This window comes from Condylostylus longicornis, unplaced genomic scaffold (assembly GCF_029603195.1).
Source record: "Condylostylus longicornis isolate FDR11 unplaced genomic scaffold, ASM2960319v2 ptg000072l, whole genome shotgun sequence".
In the NCBI taxonomy this organism is placed as follows: Eukaryota; Metazoa; Arthropoda; class Insecta; order Diptera; family Dolichopodidae; genus Condylostylus; species Condylostylus longicornis.
Window position 1 is genome coordinate 2,530,513 of NW_026578040.1, and position 22,644 is coordinate 2,553,156.

Genomic DNA, 22,644 nt, shown 5'->3' on the forward strand with positions numbered 1-22,644 from the left:
GCACTTTTTATATTTATGCAATATATAGTATAACTATGCCAACAGTGTTATGCTAGTGTTTACATTCACAGCAAAGAGAGCAAAATAAAATTGCAAGAATAATATAAAAGTTTTCTCTTTATATCAGTAAAGTAAATCTCTGTGACGTTTATTGGCATCTTTTCAAAAAATTATGTTAAGCACGAATTTTATCATTTTATTCTTTTCTTCTTATGTTGTGCTTTTTTACTTTTTAAATGGCTTTTCTTTGAATTGTTGAACTAAAAGAAGCCTTATATAGAATATATTTGTATATGAAAATGTGTTTGCATACATTAAAAAATCAACTTTGACACACATTTGCACACAAGCTAGCTCATATTATATCTAACATCGTTCGGATTAAATCTAAATAAGTACATAGTTTTCAAGCTTCTGCATTCTTATTCAGTCGGTATTTCATATATGAACTTTTTAATCTTTGAATAATAAATAATACGTTTTGTACCTATAGTTTCATATTAACCTTTTGCACCTATGAAAGCCCTTGGTGCTACAAAACAAAAGAAATAGTATATTCAATCTCTATAGTTAGTATAAATGATTTTATGCAGAGTAAATATTTTTTGTATCTCAAGTTTTGCTATATTTTTTAATATAGATTATTGATATTTGTTTACGGAAGCATAAACACAAAAAGACTTATGACTTTTAATATATCCTTAATATATCCTGGTCAATAAATAGTTAAAACACAAATTTCCAATCACATCAAAGTAAAAAGTTTGAAAATTTACCACAATGTAAATAAGGATATGAATTTGAAACATGAAAAGCGTTAAATCCTCTGAAAAAAAGGACCAGTCTAGTATACGTACGAACGAATTTAATCAAAATTGTTCGAGTTTTAATCTTCTCGTTGTATTTTAGCAAGTATTTAAGTGGAGCCTTGATTTTCACTGAAATTTAACCAGAACTCCCCTTGAAGTTTTTGTCCTTAATTGAAAAAATTTTTAACTTTGAATTAAAAATAAAATATTGATAAAGTAATCAAAATTGAAATTTGGTTTTCGTTGTTATAAATATGAGAAAATACCCTTGTTACCCATACCTGCACAATTGAAAAGTTTTAGAAGTACAAAGGACATTAAAAAATTATAAAGTATAATCATTAAATTATTAAATAATTTAATCACCTTTTCACTGAAAGAAAAATTAACACTCTAAAATTTTTTATTTTTCTCTTATTAATTACAGAATTAATTAAAAAATATAGTAATCATTTAACAGAAATGGAATTTGATGAATTAAAAATCTATAATGAGATTTGGTATTATGGACAAAATGCAAATAAAATTAATGGTAAAGCTGGCACAACATTAAATTGTGGTTATGATGATGAAAATGGAAATTATAAAATTGTAAGTTGTCATTACTTTGCAATTTTTTATTTAAATAATATTTAATTGTAATGTGCAATTTAAAATTCAAATATTAACATTAAAAACAATTTTTTTAAAGGTTGAACATGATCATATCGCATTTCGATATGAAATACTCGAAATAATTGGTAAAGGTAGTTTTGGACAAGTAATACGTGCCCTTGATCATAAAACAAATGAACATGTAGCTATAAAAATAATAAGAAATAAAAAAAGATTTTTAAATCAGGCTGTTGTTGAATTGAATATATTAGATGAATTAAAGGAAAAGGATTCAGATGGTCAACATAATGTTATACATATGCTAGATTATACATATTTTCGGAAACATTTGTGTATAACATTTGAATTAATGAGGTAAGTGCCTAATATTAACAAATTAAAATTTTATATAATGAAATTATAAAATAAAAATTTTATAGTGAATTAAAACTTAACCGAAGCTTAAACAATTGAATCTATTGGCTAAATTGTCAGATAGAAAATTACTAAATATTTTGGAATAGATTTTTTTAAATCGAACTTCTACTTGCAACAGTGCATTTGTTTTAGAATCTATGTATTCCACATAATTTCATAGCAAATGTTGCAAAAATCAACTTATTAAACAGGCACTATTTTATTGAATTAATTTCTACAAATTTCCGAATACTTTTGTTATTTGAATTCCGAAAATACTATTAACATTTCTCCTTTAATAATATGATAAAATTAAGATTCGTTTAAATTTAAAAAAAAAATTCAATATTTAGCTTAATTTTTCTTAGTGAAAAAATTGCATAAATGTAGGATGCTCAAATTTTCATACATTCTTCTTACGAATGTTACTTATTTGTCAAATCAATATCCTTATTTTGTTATTGTAAATCATTTTTTAATTCGTACATAATTTTTAGGCGGCATAGGTGAAGTTCTGAAAGTTTTTGATTTCTGGGATTGTTGCTGGTGTTAGTGTTGAAAAAAAAAACAAATTTAATTTTTGAAAATTTATTCATTTACTGGCGAGGGTTAAAAAATAATTCAGTTTTTGTTTTACTTCTAAATTGAAGCTAAATTAAAATCGAATGTTAAGGTTTCCTGGACGATTCTTAAATTGACTCTGTAACTGTATGTAAACAATCGTTCTGATTCTTTCTTAATTTTATCATCATTTTTTTTTTCATTCAAAAATAAATCGATTTCATTTGAAAAGGTTGAAAGAAAACTCAAATATATAAGAATAAATAAGTTAATATTCAAAATTTACAATACAAAATAAATAGTATAAAAAATATCAAAAAAATTATATCAGATTTAGGGGTCACAATAGAAACTGAAAACTGTTTTAAAAGAAACACAAAACACAAAAAAGTAATTTTTCATTTTAATGTTGCTTAAATAACGAAAATTTCTGGTTTGGGTTTAAAAATGTTTCGAAAAGTTATAAATTTCCTTTTAAATTAATTCTTTAAAAATTATTTGAAAATCTTAATAAAAACTTCAATTAATATTTTAATACATGGAACTCCATTAATAACTTTAATTTAAAAAAATGTTTTGTAAGTAAATTGTTAATTAATTTATTCTGTAAAGAAATATTTAGTGTGGTGATTTTACGCTGATAGTTTGTTCGATCAGCTCTAATGATACACTAACATTTAACTGGTAATTGATTGTTTTTTTGCAATAAAAACAAAATTTCCAATCGTAATAATTAATGTTAAAAGTAAAATTTTCAAAGCACTGCACTGTTTTTCCTTAATATCCTTACAGTTAGTTTGAAATTGCCTTCACCTTAATATCATACGATCATTATTTAAAATGATTTTAGAGCTACAAATTTAAAGTTAAAAATAAAATTTAAGACAACTTTTTTATATACTTACATACACAACACATAAATATTCATAAAAATATTTTCATAAATTCTCTTTTTCATTTGACTTTACATAAGGAAAATTACTTTCCTAGACTTTCTAAATTTTCCAGCAACCGTATTATATATTATTTATTATGAATATTCATATTTGATTTTAATAATTTTAAATCTATTTTATGAAAAATTGATGACAACTAGACCATCTATTACAAAAGATTCACAAAAAGACCATCTATTAATTTGACACCTTCGCCCTTTTTGTTATTTTTGGTTTTTCATTTTAGCAAAATTTTTAGTAATAGTTCCTTTCATACGTTTAGGCTAGCATACGAATATTTTTATTTTTTGAATTCATTAAAATGTTTTCATTTTATTTGACTTGAATATTTTTATAGTGTAGTAAATAGTACAAACATAAATTATTTATGATGTCTTTAGGGAAATTTCATACACCTATAATATGTGCTAGTAAAGTTTTGTTATACTCGTACTGTATAAAATGGCAATGGAAATTGTTTTTTTTTTATTACTTTACAACAGTTTAAAATTAATTATTAAAAATTGGAAATGTGTGTCAGCAAATTTGTTATTTTTTTTAATTTAACACAGTAATTTTTTTTGATGTTTTATAGCTGAATATAGTATACTCGTAGGCATATAATGGAAAATTTTGGAAAGCGAAATTTATTACTTCTTCGTACGGTATGACAATTCAGTATTATGTACCAAAATAAATACCTATACTCCTTAGAAAAGGAATTGCAAAACAAGCAGCGTTTTATATTCTTCTGAGTACAACATAAAATTGAACGCCCTTGCATTGTAGTATATTAGTTCGTAGTAGTATGATAAGAAGAGATCTCAATACAATATTTGGCTATATCTAATATAAATACATACATACATATTATATACTTTTTGTTGCATTAAATGCGAATCGATTGAGTATCGCTTCTTTGAGGTATCAATTATAATTTCAAATTAACAAAAATTATTCTTTATATATTGCCCTACTTCTTGTCCTACTTTACTTTTGTAAAAGAAAGGCAGCTTAAAAAATATTAATGAACTTCCTTTCAGTAGGAAAACAAAAATGAAAAACAATTTGAAAAGAAAAAAATTGGTTCCTTTCTGTTTCATTTCATTTTTAAAAGAATATTCCAAAGAGAGAAAAAAATTAATTTTATTTTTCTTTTTAAAGAATAGAAGAAAAAAACCAACCAATTTCTCATTTTTCAGTTTCAACATAAAAAATAGAATGATAATTTAAATATTTGTTTTTTTTTTTTTTTTGTATTTTTCCATAAAATTTCAAACACCAATGCTTTTTGGCATTATTCAATTCTAAGAAAATAGAAATAAAAATGAAATTTCCATTTATTTAAAATGGTGAAATTTGAATAGGTTCGAAACCAATTTTCAAATAATTTTCAAATATTTTTCTTTCTTTTTCAAACGTTAAGAAAATCTTTTTGATATTTTCAATCATAAAAACGAGTCCCAAAATTTTTTTCTATGTTTAACATGAAACACACTATAGCAGAATTTTATACATAAAAATTATATATAAAAAATCAAATAGAAACGTTCTTAAGACATATTTTTCGTTTTAACGAAAAAAATAAACAGATAATTTAATTATCATGTTGAAGAATAATAATAATAAATTGTAAAATCTTAGGACTATTATTTTTACATTTAATTATTTTCATAAAAAAAGGAAAACGAAATGTTTGTAATAAAGTTTAGCAACTCATCCTATTCGATGGGCTTTGTTAGAAAAAAAAATTGTAAATCAAAATAATTAATGTCCTAGTAGAAAATATTTATATTTTTTGTAAATTATTACAACAAACGCTTTTACAATTCTGTTCCACTATAATTCAAATTGTGATTTAATTTATGGCAATAATAATTTTGTAGAGATTTCGATTGCAATTTTAAAATGTGAATTTCTTAATAGCGAAATAAAATGTAATCGAATTAATCATTAATAATTATTAATTGAATAAGCTGTTAATTTAAACAATTTTTAATGAACAAGTGAGATTCAATATTAAAATAAGTGACAACAAACAACTTTATTCCTTCAAAAACCCAAACTACAAGGGTTTGATTTCAAAATCGAAATTTTCTTTCCATTTCATTCTCTTCTTTGCAAAAGTTATAATATATGAAAACTTTTAGAACCAAATTCAAAGATACCTTTCTAAAAGTTTTCATAAATTGCGCAAATGAAATTGCAATTTTTTGTATTGAAATCTTCTTTTAAGAAATGTTTTAAATTTATTAAAATATCAAAACAAAAATAAAATTAATTAAAAATTAATAAATAAGTAATTTAATAACGAAATATTCATCCTGTTTTCTTATACTCGTATATTGTTTAGTAAAAAAAAAACACATAGACGAAATATTTAAGAATCTTTTTTGTATTTTCATAAATTCTATTTAGAAGTTACGTTCTAAGGATGAATCCGTTCAGTTTTTTTTTCAACACGTTGTAGCTTTTCAGGTATTAATTTGAATATGTTCTTGCTCTCTAAAATTTATAACCCTTTTTAATTCCTTTATTTCTTTAATTTTATAACCGGAAAACTTTATATTTTTTTTATTAATCATAAATTTTATGAAATAGGCACTTTTAAACGCCCCATATGTACAATTACCATTTATACACACACACACACACATTAATGAAAAACATATATATACATTTATCTTCTTTCTTGAAAAAAGGATAACAACTAGAACAAAAAAAAAATGTTGTAAAAAGACTAATTTTGTTTAAAAAAAAAAATGAAAATTGTTGAAAAGTGCAGCAAATGTTGTAAAACTATTTTTATTCTAGATTGTCATCATCATCATTTTTATTATTGTCATTTATTATTATGGTTCTCATCACTATTATCATAATCATTAAAAAATATTATTACTATTATTCACTATTTAGCTTGTGTGTACAAAGTGTTGGAAAAAAATATTGGTTTCAAGATGCAGAATGAAAACCAAAAATGCTGCTACAAAACATAATTTCAAAAGTCTAAAACTTTTATAACAAACAAAAAACTTTTTGTATATCAACACTTCGAAAGAAAAATATTATTGTTTTTTTTTTAAAGTAGAGAGAGAAAACTTTTTTAAAGAGATTATAAAAAATTTAAATTAATTTCTTTCTTCTTAATAACTTTTGTTACGTTAAAGTTTTGTAGAAAGTTTTTAATCAAATATTGCATAAGTTTAGGCGATAGGAAAATTATTTTGTTTTTATCCCAAAACTTATCAAATATAAACAAAATTTTACTGCTCAAAACTAAGAAAATTCTGAATAAAATTTTGGAAAATTTTATTGTTATAAGAAAATTTCTTTTTAAAATTAGTTGAATTCTATGAACAATAGCACTGCAAAATATTAGTTATAATTCCCCAACAATTTGTCAAATTAGAAAATAATTCTGTGTATTTCCGTTCAGTTACTTAAGTTGATTTTTATACTTTATAACAATTTTATGGTAATAATAAAATGGTAATTTGTTTTTTTCTTCATTGTCAGTACATTTCCGACATCAAACTTATGAGTTTGCAAGCAAATTATCCTTTTTAAATTATTTAAAAAAATTAGCTGCTTTTATGTCAACAACAATATAATTCACTTAACTGAGAAAACGAAAAGATTACGCCTCAAAACTTGTGTGTTTTATTACTGTTTTTTAAATGTTTTTCTGTTTCTGGTTGCTTTTTCATTTTAAATAAAGGCTTTTTTTCTTTTTTGTTAAACACTGTTCTGAGTAAAAAAGAAAATAAAAAAAATATGTTGTAAAAATTAAAAAGAAATGTTTGTAAGCAATTAAAGGACCATAAGTCCTTCTTTTTTGTTATTATTATTGCTATCGTGTTTTACTTACGAATTGGTTAGAAAACTTAAGTATAATTCAAATGTTAAGTATTCTGAAGAGCAAAATGAGTATTTGACATTTTATTTTATCTTAAGAGGCCTCAATCTTATCGAATTGAATACTTAAAAATTACAAAGTGATGACATTTAAACACTTTTTAATTTTATTGAAATCCTGTATTTTAAATAATGAATTTTTATTGTGAACTTTTAATATAATTTGTTTTTGAAAACGCTTTATGATTTATCGCTTTTAAAATATACGTAGATGATTAATTGCTTTTCTTTGTAATTTGGAAGTAAATATAAATGAAAAATGGTGATTTCTTTTAACAATATTAAATAATAATTCAGAACTAAAGGAGAGGAAAAAAAGGTTTGAATAAAATTTTGATTTTATTCAACGATTCCCAACAATATTTGCTATTCCGTTTAGTCATCTTGAGTTCAGTTCTTGAGAGTTTTAGTTATAATCACGTTAATAGAAAATATGGTATTATTTAAAAATAACTTTCCATTTAAAATTTTCTGTAAAAATAGTAAAGGATTTAACATCATATTGCTGAAATCACCTTCATAAAAATATTGTTAACTTGAAAAATAATTTAAAAAATTTTCAAATGATGTGACCATCAACCTATCGCAAGTTAAGCTTCTAGTAAAATTTAATAAGAAAATTTAAATAACCCTATTGAACAAGAATTCATGGATTTTATCATATTTTATTTAACAAATCAACATATTACGATGACAATGATTGAAGCTAATGGATTGTAATTGGTAACCGTATATATTGAAATTTGTTTTCGCGTGTCTTTCTTTCCTTTTTTGTATGCATGTACATATGTGGTTTATTTTTTTTTAAATAAATCTATAAAATATGAAAAAAACAAATAATATAAAAAATTCTACAGTTTCTCATATTTATTTTCGTTTTTTCTTTTGTTTTTTTCACTCCTTGTAAAATATTTCGTGCAAAAACTAGTTGAACATATTTATTTTTGCATAATAATATCAAATTAGTAAAAATTATATAGTTTTGCACGCGAAATTTTCTAAATCAAATCAAACACCCGCAACTAGCTCTCAAACCCGCAAAAAAAATCAAAAACACGCAAAATAGAATTAAAAACAAATAAAATAGAAAACAGAAAAAAAATCATAATCCGCAAATATATCAAAAAAAAGGAATAAATTGGTGTTTTATGTCAAAAGTCATACGTTTCCATGTGTGTTGTTTTGGCATTTAATTCAATGCGTTTTTGTACAATACGTCAAATTTGTTCAAAACAAAATAAATCTTTTATTATAATCTTTCATTTCAAATTTTAATCCTTTTGTATTTCTAAAATTTTTAAATTAAATAGCCCCAGAGAATTTTTTGATTTGTGAAAAATTAAAACTTGAATTTCTACAACTATAAAAGATCCAAACAGAAGATTTAACAAATAATTCTATATACAATATAAGAAACTATATAATTAATTCTAATTTATTTTAAAAATTTTACAAACTTAAAATTTTTAGGTTTATAAACGTGTAACAAGCTCTATTTAGCAATAAAGTTCTCTAAAGCAATAAAATTCTTTACACAAATCCAATATGCGTGGAACAACATTTTAAGTATTTTTTAGACAAACAACATGCAATTTCAAACGCAGGCACATATTTTCTTATACAAGTACTTACTGCTCATTACAATATTTTATTATGTCAATTTATTTTATTATATCAATTTTTTATTTTCGTCAAAGCTAATAATTGTTCTCTGGTTGATTAAACAAGGAAAAGTAAAAATCTTAAAATAATACAAAGCCTGTATTATATATGTATATAAAATATATGTATATATACGTGATAAAAATCAATTGCCGGTTAAAATTTTTTACATATCAGAGATTATAAAAAAGCACATGTGATATCCTTAAAAACAAAGAAAAACAAAATATTTTTAAGTTGTATTTGAGCCTTCTTATAAATTTCAAAGAATTACTTTCAATCTTGAATATCTAGTGTATGTTTGCACGTTCTTTCATATTAAACTACTTATGAGAATTTATGGTCGAAGGAGAGAGTCTAATGGAAGGGAAATAACAACATGGAATGAACTTGTTGCGCAACAAAAAAAAGAATAACTAGCTATAGCATAAAATTAAAATAAATTTAAATGAAAAAAAAAAATAAAAAAAGTAGAAGAAGAAAAACAAATCACAAGAAAAGGAATACATGTATAAAAATAATATTAGAAAACATACAACAAAACACACATAACAGATTTGGAATAGTTAAGAATTATTTTATTCTTTTTCATCAGAAATATTATGTCAAAATGTATGTGATTGTATATGATATTTCACAAAAAAAAAAAACAGAAAAGATAAATACCGTATAATGAAGAAAGGATTTTCTCTATCTGATACATAAGTGTACACAAAATTACGGTAATGAGTACTGAAATATGTTGCATACAGAGAAACGGAAGCAGACGATATTTTTGTAAAAGTACTTAATATTCACATACTTACATACACACATCTGAATACACGCTTACATACTCATCGTGTATGTTCAGAAAATTTCAAAATAGAAAAGCTCTTGTTGTCATTTTCATTTTGTTTTTTTTTGTTTCTATATAATTTGAAAAAAAAAAGTAAAAAAATTCAAGGATATTCATTAGTTTTTTTTATATCATTCCTTTATAACCATCAAAATAAAAAAGCAAAACAAACAGATATCACAAGTATTGTAATTTTATGGAATATTCTTACATACGTACATATGTGCTATAGTGTGCTATGAAAATGTACAAAAAATGTTATAGAATGCTGGGAACTTATAGAAAATATTTATGTATACAAATAAAATGGGAAGTTATGACAATTTTGTAGTAGCAGTTCTAAAATTATTTCTAAACTGGCTTTGAAATCAAAACCAAAAATAAATTTTTATTAAAAATTAAAAATTATTTTTACTAAAAATAATCACATTTGAGTATTACTTATTAGAAGTTATAATTTGTTAAGGATAGCAATTGTTAAGACTAATTACTAAAATTACTAAAAATGAAATGTAATGTGATCAACACACAACCAATCGCATAATATATTGTCCTATTATATCGGATGTGATGTAAAAGACTATTAAACACTCTGAATTTAAATATTGAATTTCGAGAATATTGGCGGAATGACTGCGATCTTGCTAAAATTGTTTATTCCGAATGCGTTTTCACCAAGAAGTCAATACGTGAAATTTTACGCCATCACATTATGTTCCTTATTGTGTGCAATTAGATGCACATTTGTGTGTAACTGAAGTAATGACCGAGATCAGATAACGTGAATTGCGAAAAATGCTACAAAAATTTGAACTAATAGAATAATGAATTTCGTAATTCTTATACAAAATATTGAATATACGGTATATGACATTAAAAGTGGAATAAAATGTTATTTTTAAATAAAAAATTCTTAATAACTGTATAATATAACAATATTTATTTTATAATGATTACATACTTATGTATGTACGCAGACATGCACCAATAAATGTATGATCATTATTCATCTATCCACGTGTGTGTTTACATTTTCATACCCATAATAATTATTAACTCATATATATTAGTTAATTTTTATACCGTTAGTTGTATCCTTTTTGCGGTTTATTACATAAATTAAATATTTTTTTTTGTTTGTTTTTCTTTCCATTTTTTTTTTTTTTGTTATTCTTATATTAAATATAATTTTCTGAAATTTATCATAATAATATTAACAAAGTTTGAAAATAACAATAATTGCACACATTTTACTCACATAAAAGGATTTTTCCAAATGTACGTGTACGTTATAAATAGAAAAAGTACAAAATTTACATTGGAAATCTGATTTGTACATGGAATCTAAAAGTATAAAACGAAAGAAAAGGAAAGATAATATGACAATATACAAAAAGGATAATAATAAGTATACAAAATAAATTTTCTCATATAAAGAAAGGATAATGTTTGTTTATTATTCCCTTAATTTTTTTTCTTGCATTTATTCTACATTAAATTATTTTGTATAGTTTTACAGCAGTATTAGTAGTGAACAATTACATACGGGATGTAATCAAAGCACAAAGTGAACGTGTTTGACTTTAGTTTTTGCTTGAATTATAAATAATAATAATAATGAAAAAAAAATCGTTTCTTTTAAAGTTTTCTTTTAATAAATTGAAACAGAAAAGAGAAAAGAAGCCAAAAATATTAAAATAATATGAAATCTGTTTAAGCAAATAGTCAGGAGACGCTGCTGTCTGTGTGGGTGTATAACAATAAAAATAATAAAAAAAAAAACCTATATTTAAATGCATAAAACGTAGAAAAAATTGTGGTATGAAAAAAAAAACAAACTGTCTTGTATGACATTTTCAGGGTTAAAGCGAAAAGTTTTTTCCCCCTTCAATTATTCGAAATTATTCTTGATTTTTTGGTTCTTGGTACATTTTATTTATTAATTTTTTTTCGCAATAATGGCAAAAGTTGTTTCATTACGTCACCGGAGAAGCAAAAAATTTTCTTTTCAAATCAAATTTTTACTTACGTGTTTTATGAATTAAAATTTTAAATATAAAATTTTGTAAAAGCGTAGGATATTATTTTTTTTTTTTATCTACAAATTTTGATAATTTAAAATTTAAAAACTGTTGTATCAAGGACATTTAGAACATTTTAAAATAGTTGCACTCAAAATTTCCCTTAAAATTTCAGTTGTTTTCCAAATTTCGAGTTCAAAAAAAAAAATTTGTTTTAAATCTTTGTCATTTCATTTTGCATTCATTAAAATTTTTCTACGTCTATGATTAAAATTTTTATCATCATTGAAAACGCTTGTCAATTTACCACTTTTCTCTATATAACTACTTAACATTTCCAAAGAAGATTTTATTGTTCCATTATTCTCAGCCTATATAGAATCTATTTTTAAATTCAATTTATTTTTGATTAGATTTCTCTATATAAGTATTCGAAACGGATTTCCTTTCAATCAGTTTTATTTAATCAAATTTCATTTAATGCTAAGGATCTCTGCTTTGAGAAAAGAAAACATAAAAAAATAAGAAACCAACAAATTCTTTACCTGTTGATAAGAAATTACCAATGAGCCACTGTAAAAAAAATTTTTTTTTTTCGATTCAATTAAGTAAAAGGTAAATTTTGTTAGTCCTTTTTCTTTATCGCAACACTTCTTCATGTTAGGTTCGGTTATTGCTTATTGCATATTGAGTAAACCAATTGGCTTTTTTCTTCCTAATTCATACAAACCAAAAACGTATTAAGGGAAAAATTAAAATTTTAAGGAAAATATTTTTTTTTTTTCAATTTTTCGGTTTATTAGTATCTTGTATTTCTTTTTAATATACACAGGGAATGAGAATAATGAAATGATTTCATCTTTTTGAGCTCAAAATTACAAAATTCAAATTTTTACTCTTTTTCTTTTCCATCTCAAACCCCATACCTACTTTCCTCTACTCTATTTTTTATAAAGTAAGATGAAATGAATAAAAAAAGCAGAAGGTTATCAATGTATTTTTAAAGAAGATAATGATAGTAATAACAATTTTCCAAGAAAAAAAATGTCCTTTTTCAATTTTCCAATTGAAAAATTTTTTTTACAAATTATTTTCAATAGATACCAAAAAAAAATTTTTAAGAATTTAGCAGTACTGCAAAAGAAAATTATATAAAAATAATTGACCTTTAAAAAAGGATATTTATTAATATACAGGATGACTTTATTAATGACAAATAAAGGGACACAAAAAAATTCTCATAAATTTTTATAAATTTATTTGAATATTTTTTTAAGTTTAATAATTTTTTATCATAAATTATTTCCTGTCAAATAAAATTATTGTTTCATTATTCTCTTATTCATTTTGAGAGTAGAAAAGGGTATTGTGGCAACAGGAATTTTTAATAATTGATCAAATCATCTTCGATAATTCAACTCAATAGTCATGAAAAATTAGTATTGTAACTGTAAAACAAGTCATCTATTCATGACTTGTTTTGAATAAAGTTGTGTATCGCATCGCAATGAACTAATACTGAATAATGTTAATCAAGTGAGTTTCAAATAGTTTTTCCTCAATCTAATTGTATTGAAGCAAATTTTGTTCGGTAATTTTTGATCAGGGAGCTGACCAACGGTGCAGTGGTTAATGCACTGGTCCTTTAACAGAAGGGTCTCGAGTTAAAAACCCAGTCAGGTCACTACAAAAATTATATTCAATATTATATAGCTTTATACACATTACATTAAACATATTATACATACTAACTTGCCATGTTTCAATAATATCCAATATTAAAAATATCAGAAAAATAAAATAGTAAATATCAATAACCTTAAATATTTAATATAAAAGAAAAATTACTGTAGGCTCGTTACCTACCTGGTAAACTCAATGACGCAAGAAACTGCTTTTAATGGTTGTGTACAATATCGTGCACTAGCTTTATGCTCCCACAAGGAGCGAAGTAGAAATAAAAAAGAAAATTTTTTGATAAGCTTGTGACAGACTTTCTGTCTGTCACGATAAGCTTGTGACAGAACGTCGTAAAACTCAGCAATTGTTATTTAATTAATTAAATAATTTAATTAATTAAATTACTACTTTTACAAAAAAAATTTTTAGTATACACAACAACATATTTTGAATTGCATATGCACTAACAGTGTATTGAATAGAAAATTATCCAAAACACATTTGCAATTTTGATCAATTCTTTAAGAGATATGGAATTGATTAAATAAATTTACAATTTCAAAACTTTATTTGTCTTAGCCGCTTAATCTAATATGATGAAAATAAGCTTTTTCAATTGCATGCTAGCTAGTTTAGCTTACTTATACTCACTTACTCAAATACTTAAAGAGAAAGCTCAAACAAAATTGGTTATCATATAGAATTTCTTATCGTGTACCAAAAATAATTTGTTTTTGACCACACTAATTAAATTTTATGTAAATTTGAAAAGTATTCCAACAAACACTCGAATTTCCAACAATACTCAATAATAATAACAAACCTTGGCACAAAATACATTTAAATTTTTATGTTACAATATTCTACTATTATAAAATATTCAATTTTATTTACTCTTATATTTTTATTTATTCAATGAAAGCCATTTTTCATAAAAAAAAATATTTCTGCAAGCTTATATTCTCATTTCATTAAAATTACTTCCCAACAGTGTTTTAAAATATTTTGAAAATTTAAAATATACAATAGTTTTAAATTAGTTATTCTTTGCGCATATTGGTCTAAAAACAGGCCAAACCCACCCCATCCACTTCTCTAACCTGCTAAATTTTATTAATTTAGAACATTTCATAATAATTTTGTAAAGTTTTACGGTCTATTATTTTGAATAAAGATCTAAATTGTTGTGAACACAAAATATACAAAAAAAAAAATGTGCAAAATTATTTTATAAAAAATATTTTGAAAAAGTTGATAAATAAATGGAAAAAAGGATAATGTAAAAAATAAAAAATAAAAATTGCATTTAATGGTACCCCAAACCCCAGATTTTATAAAAAAGATAGCGAACTAAAATTAGCAAAACGAATCCTTATGACAAAAACAAAAAACTGAAAAAAAAAATTTATAAAAATAGCAACAATAATAAAAAAAAATTTAATTTTTTTCCTTTTTCATTTAAAAACAAAAGAGAAAACGAGAAAGAACCAAACTTTTTTTTTTCATTTCTTATTTTTTATCTTCCGATTTTACGTAATTTTAATAAATAAAAACTACCTTGAAGCTTTAATTAAAAAAAAATTATTTTTATTTCTTTAAAATTTTTCTTGTTTTCTCTTTAATTTTTTTTATTTTTGTGATACGACAGCTCGTGTTGGGTACACGTCTTATTGATAATTTCAAAAGAGTTGACAACAATTGTTATGTAAATTGAGAGTTGAATTCAGTGTTTGAGTAAAATGCAAGTGTTTGGATATAACCACGCTCAAGTGTTTGAGTATAAACAATATTTCAATTACATTTCGAACTCTCATAACACTCTTTTTCTAATGATATTTCTGAAAACGCGATCAGAATGCTTATTTCAACTTAATTTCTTTGTTTTATTTTCAAAATTCTTTCAATTTAAATTTTATATAATAAAAAAATTAAACATTATTGATTTCATCTGGTATTTTATATTTTATTCATAAACGAACGTTTATTAAGAAGTTTTAATAATTACAGCTAACATTGAAACAATGATTTCAAAAATTTCAATTTATTTTTTAATGTTTTGAAAAAAATTTCGAATTGGAACGCCTTTAGGCATCCAAACTACATTCTACAATCACATAAATTACATTTTTGTCAATCGCAAATATTATAGCTCTTATCGTTGGTAAGAGATTTTGATGGTAAAATTTTCATGAAACACAACTTTAGTAAAATTGTTTCCACTATGAAGGCAACTACTTCAGATTTGTTTGGAATTCACAATTTGTATCTCATTATACCATCAGAATTTTATATATCAAAATAAAACCACCATTTTTGCTTTAAATTAAAGCCAAATTTTAATCTTAGTAAAAGTGAACGTGACTATAAATGTATGAAGAAGTATAACAATTTATGTTTATTGCTATAATGCTACCTTTACATTGCTACCATTACCATATTGTTCTGTATATTTTCACATTTTATTTCTAACTGCTATTATAGATTTTGTAAATAAGTTTTGCACATTTCCACCATATTTATAATTAAAAATGTCAACAATTTCATGATTTTAAATAAATTGGTTCGGTTCAAGGTAAGGATTTTAGTATATAAATTAAAAAAAAAAGCGAAAAACAAATAAAACTATGAGCATTACCAACTATAAAGAAAATCTCTATAAATTAAACTTGTAATAAATATGGAACAAAGTTTAATAACGGTACATATAAATTAAGATAAAACAAAAAAAAATGTAGAATAAAGTTGGGTCAAACCAATGGTTTGTATTGTAGCACTTTTCCCTTCAACAAGTGAAAATTCTGCTTTTTAATACAGTCTATGTATACCTATCACACTATTAAAATTATTTTCATTCATATACAAAACTATTCCTAGGATTGCATATATTTAGGATGAACGATTTATGCAGTCTTTGAAATAAAGCAAAAATTAATATAAAGTGGGGTAAACATAATGCTCGATTTTTAGGTTTAATTATGTGAGTTAAGAAAAATAATTATATTTTTTAATGTCATGGAATTTACCATTAGCTTTTTGCGTTTATAGAAATTTGAAAAAGCTTGTGGTTTCGGAAATATAAGGTGTCAAAAATTCAAATTTTACGAATTTCAAGAGGCGATAACTTGAGAGGGGGTGGAGATGGAAAAAAATTTTCTTCTAACGAAATGAACTCTTTGTTAATGTCTAAAAGCTCCTAAAATTTCAAAGTTCTACAGACTGGGGTCTAGAAGAAAAACGAGATCAAAAATTTGGGAAAAAAGGACTTTAGATAACGGTAAATTTTAACGACCATTTTGTTTTTCTAAAGTTTGATTATAGTATACTGCTCTAGGAGAAGCAAGCCGCTGCCTTTCTGGGTTTGCAAAATTTAAAAAATGCTTATGGTTTCATTGCAACAAATAGTTAAATAAGGCAATTTTTATGGTTTTGGGGGGGTATAACTTCTAGAGGGGGGGAGATAGGTAAAAATTTTGTTCTAAGGGAGTAAGTTTCTAGTAAAGATTTATGTACATATAAAATTTCAGCTTTCTATCTTCAAGGGTGTAAAAGTTTTGTAAACAAAAAAAGTGTCCACGGACGGACGGACGGACAGAGTGAAACTAATAAGCACTTTTTTCCAAAAAATTTTTGGAAAACTGCTAATAAAAAACAAGGCAGTCATTTTGTTTTATTTTTTCGTTTATTCTTAAATTCCGATTACTAACTAAGTAGAGTAACAAAGAACAAAAAAAAAAACAGTTTTACTTCTACAATTTTTAATTAAATATAACAAGGACTTATTAAAGTGTTAACAGGTTTTTCCAAGTGAAAAATCAACAGAATATACAAAGAATTTTATACGATAACAGCGTAAATGACAAAAAAAAAACAAAAAGAAAACAATACACGTATAATAAGCAAATATAAGGAAGAGACATGTTAGGAGAGACCATGACAAATTGTAAAGGATGATGAGAGGATGATGTTGTACTTAATGCTTTCATTGTGATATTTTTAACCTCTTCTTTTAATTATCAATTAATTTTTATTCCTTTGACATATTACCATTGTTTCAATTAAGATGGATGTTTTTTTGGTACCATCCTGTGATCAACAAATAAAATAAAATGAATCAAATTATTACAAAAGAATGAAGAACAATATTGTACTACGCGAGTTGTGACATATTTTCCGCAATATAATAAAATAATTTTTTATGTCGTATTCAATTTTGTATACATGAACTATGAGAATTCACAACGACTAGGAAATAATTAATATTAATTATAAAAATTATAAAAATCTCATTTAAAATTAAAGATAATTGATTGCAATAAAGTAACAGGAGCGGATTGGTGTTTCATTAAATTGATATTACGATTCTTTATTTTACTAAAATTTTGAAAAAATAAGGATTATTTTCTTCTCGATACATACTAAATTTTAAAATGTTAATAAATTATACGTTGTTCAGAAATTTTTCAAACTTTAGCTTGATTAAATTGTAGTTCCATTTGAAATGTTTTAAAACTTTAAACTTGTGGTTTTTCATTTAATTTTCTCCAATTCATTAAACAAAAAACTGCATGTCCTCATAAAATATCAAAAATTTCAAGCGAAACTCTGCTAAAAATCCTTAACATTTTTTAATGTAACAAGATCTTTATGAGAAATTTAAAATGAAAAAAAGGTTTTTAGTATTCTAAATTTTTCCAAAAGATACTCTTAAATTTAATTTTAAATTTATATTCTGTTTTCCAGATGTATCCCTTTTTCATCCTTTTATATGTTACGTGCTAAACATATAAAAAATTGTGACAGATAACGTTACAGTTTCAGTTATTTTTGATGGAAATAAATTATATTATTTTGACATATTTTATTTATAATGCATAATTGCATTGACAAAAAGTTCTGTGTTTCATTAAAATCAAAATAGAAAGACAAACAAACAAAAAATCCGAAACATTTTAACAGTTTTTGTTAAAAGTATTTTCCTCTTCCTTATAGTAGAATTTAAAAACGGGAAAGAATACTAGAGAAAACATTTTATCATATAAAGGCACCAACGTCAACTCATCCAATAATAAAATTTAACATTTCGAATCTAATAAATTTTAAATTCGAATTTTTTATATTATTTGACTTTTCTTTTGAATATTTTCTAATTTTTCCAACATTCCGAAATGTTTCATTCAAAGTTTCTATACAAAATGAGATGAGAAATTATAAATTTTTGGATGAACACAGCAAGTCTACAAACTTTTTCTCAAAAACAAAAAGAAAATTTACACATTATATAATAAAAAGTTCAATAAATACATATTTGAAAAGGATGTAGAAAAATAACAAGAAAAAAAAAGGATAACATAAGAAAATGTAAAACTTTTGTTTTTATATATTTACATAACAAAAACAGAAACTGAAATAATATGGTTTAAAAATAGAAAACCATAAATGGAAAAGAAACACTTCCTTAAAATATGAGGAGATCGAAAGATGGTGGTGGTGCTGGTGATGATGATGACAATTTTAGCGAAATTGAATAAAACATTTACGCTAAAGCAGACTATAAATGCAACCTACTTTCAGTTCTATTTAATGTATACATAAACTAAACATATACATAGGTATTTCATATACATATGCAAGTACATTTAAATATATAAAAACACATAATATTTATGTCTTTATCTCTTTTCCATTTTATTTGTTTCTTATTGTACGCCCAATTCTTTACTGTTTTTCTCATTTGCCGATTTTGTACAATTTGTACATTATCTGAAAATTTTATTCTATGCTCAAAGGGGAATTGAAAATAATTGTTTCTGCCCTTGACATTTATTGATATTTATGTACCGTTATTTTACTTAGATACTTTTTATTTTGCTTTTCAATTCTTTTTCGCAAGATTATTATGGTTTTAATAAAGGTGTTTCTATATACACATTCCATATAGCTATGAAAATCTAAAATACTTGCTATATATTGAACTGTTCTTTACTAAAATACCATTTATACAGTTGTAGAGTAGTGTGCTATACTTTATAGATTGTTTTTTTGTTATAAATAGATGAACGTACACCAACACCTCAATTTACGACAGCAAGAAATTTAATATAAAATACAGTTGCTTGCCATTCTACGAATCAAAGATTAAAATAAATAAAGAGTATATGGTAATAAATATAGTTTTAAATAATAAAATCAATTTTTACTAAAATAATCAATTCGATGTATTCATACTTGGGCAAATCAACCACAACTAAATTCTTAAATAACATTCACATGTCTTAATATTCAATTTAATTTGAATAATGAAATTTGAGAGGGAAAGTATATTTTACACGTTTTAATGCTGAAAATCTCAAAATTTCATTTTCATTTAGACTATAATGCGATAAAAGTAAGAAGTTAAATATGAAATTTGGTAACACCGCAAGGCAAGGTATTGGTGTACCGAAAACAAAACATTTTTACATCCCTATATTTAGAACCACAAAATGAAAGTTTTTCGTTTTATTTAAATTTATGTGAAAAAATTTTTATTAAAATATTTTCTCGCTTATTTTTCTCTCGATTTCAAATTTACATAATTATTATATAAACATAATTATATTGTAGTTTCAAGGAAAATATTATCCTTTTTCCATTTTCTTTGTATACTCAATATTTTCTCATTATTCTTTGTTTACATTAACCAAATTGTATTACATATATTATTATATAAATATGTGTATATGAATGTAATGTACGTATAATTAATACATACTCAATAATAAATTTTAGATTACTTTGTTAACAAATTTAAGAATTTTTAATTAAAATTGAAAATATTTTCGGTAAAAATTGTTCATATTTTTTTTTGTTTTTTCTTGTTAAAAACTCTTAATTATAATGCTAAGTCGTGATATCAAAGTTAAAGGAAATTTTATTTGGAATTCTAGCAAAAAATTTTTTAATATAATTGTTTAATTACCTTAAATATTTTGTAATTGAAAAAGATAAATTCAATTAAAATAAAATAAATGCTAAATTAGATGCCTTCCGATTTAAGTATTGAGGCCGCATTACAAGCACATGAAAAGTTAAATGAAATGAACGTTTAATAACAATGGAGTAGAATAAAGTTTTGTTTTCAATCAGTTCGAAACTTAAACTTTTCCATTCCAAAAGTTTAATGAAAACACAAACTTTAAAGGATTTCTGTTGAAAGTTCAAATTTCGGATCACAGTAGAAGTGTTTTACAATTAAATCGAATTATTCATCATTTTTCGCAATATTTCTAATTTAATTTCAATTTTGCTTAAACTTAATGTACAAATTTAATTCGCTTACGTCAATTTCAATTCTAACATATTCATTGTTTTGAAATTTTTCAAATTGAAATTCTCAATTGCAATTAATTTAATTAAAGTTTATTAAAAATTTATACCTTAAAATTGAATCACATGTCAGCACTTTTACTGTACTTGAATTTTTGTCTAATACAAAACAAAAACCTTTTCGAATCTACGAGAATAAAACTTTTATTTAAAATTGTAGCAGCATAAGAAAGTTTCCATAAAATTATCTATAAGTATTCACCATTATGTTTTTTTGCTTTATGTTTTCTCTGTAAACTATTAATTAACGAAAAATTTTACTCTTATAATTGATTACCAATTCAATTTAAACTTTTTGTAAAAAAGTAAAAAAATTATAAACTTTTGTAATTTAAAGTGAGAACTTGTAATTTTCTCGTTTAATAATAATATTTGTACACATAATGCGTGACTGCGTTCACAGAATACCTTCAGTTTCTGTTTAACTAGACATTATTACCATTTGTTGGCTACCGAAGAAGTTTTAGCGTAAATTTCAAAAAATTTTTTCAATGTATTCTAACATCATAAGAAAAATTGATCACTTGGTAAATACCATTATTTAATGAAATTTATTAATTAAATCAAAGAAAAAACGAGAAAAAATAGAGTTGATCGTGTCAACTCTGTGATACTCGCACGAATTTGTTATACTATGTGCGAATAAATGTGGCAAAGCTGACTGTGGGACAGACTATGACTTTAAGTAGCCGTATTACCATATTAATTTATGTAAAATTTCAGTACTGTGTTTTCAATATTTTCTAAGACACATTGCCCCTACTAACATATTTTCTTGCGCCAAGTTTCAATACCTCAGCTCTTACAGTTTCTAAGATATAATCAAATAAATTTTAAAGCTACCCGAACCAGATCATACCCAATTTAAATAGGGTTCTGGTATTTACTATAATAAGCCATTTGTGAAAATTTAGTGAACTTAGCTCAATTAGTTTTTGAGTTATCGTTAAGAGGGACGGACGGACAGACAAAGTTAAATCGACTCAGAATTCAGCGCTGATCAAAAACATACACTATATCTAAAACCTCTGTAGCTCAGTTGGTGGAGCGTCCGCCTAGAAAGCGGTAGGTCACTGGTTCGAGTCCAGTTCGAGGAGAAAAATTTTTTTAATGAATTTTTCTGCCTTTAACTCGTTCCTTTGATTACGTCATCCATCTGTTCTGCAGTTGCATGAACAAATTTCCATTAAGATAAATTAGCAGTGTAATAAGCACATTCTTATTAATTCCGCAACTATGATGTTGTATTAGTAAAATTCATAATTTAATTAGTGCAATAGGCACAATCCTATAAATATATATGTTCTTGTTATTGTGTGTTTCAATAGTAGATTGTATGTAGCAATCAATGTAAACAAAACAAATACTTAGTAATCATGTGAATTACAGTATAAGCAATGTAGAGAACATTTCGTCGGCAATTTCTTCATGCCTCTGTAGCTCAGTTGATAGAGCGTCCGCCTAGAAAGCGGTAGGTCACTGGTTCGAGTCCAGTTCGAGGAGAAAAATTTTTTTAATGAATTTTTCTGCCTTTAACTCGTTCCTTTGATTACGTCATCCATCTGTTCTGCAGTTGCATGAAGAAATTTCCATTAAGATAAACTATATCTAAAACCGTTATTTCTTAGCATTACAAACGGTAAGGTAAATTTAGTATAACCTTCAATAATGGCGTACTCATAATCATTTCATACAGTTTCTTCCCTAATGTAGAAATGACAAACTGAATAGAACAGATTCAAGTACACGTACATATAAAAACAAATTTTGAATTTATGTTGAATATTTTAATATTAAAATAAATTTTTCTTACTCTTTTTCATGATAAATCTATACATAGTAAATTG

General features: G+C 24.1%; 1 protein-coding gene across 1 annotated transcript in view; it reads left to right on the plus strand.

Annotated features, from left to right (window-relative positions):
• The window catches only part of LOC129612398 (dual specificity tyrosine-phosphorylation-regulated kinase 2), a 153,201-nt gene that overhangs the window by 103,831 nt on the left and 26,726 nt on the right, over positions 1-22,644 (plus strand). Inside the window, exons 5-6 of the mRNA XM_055525961.1 lie at positions 1,237-1,400; positions 1,501-1,778. Coding sequence (XP_055381936.1) covers positions 1,237-1,400; positions 1,501-1,778 — 442 coding nt within the window. The remainder of the gene's footprint in view (positions 1-1,236; positions 1,401-1,500; positions 1,779-22,644) is intronic.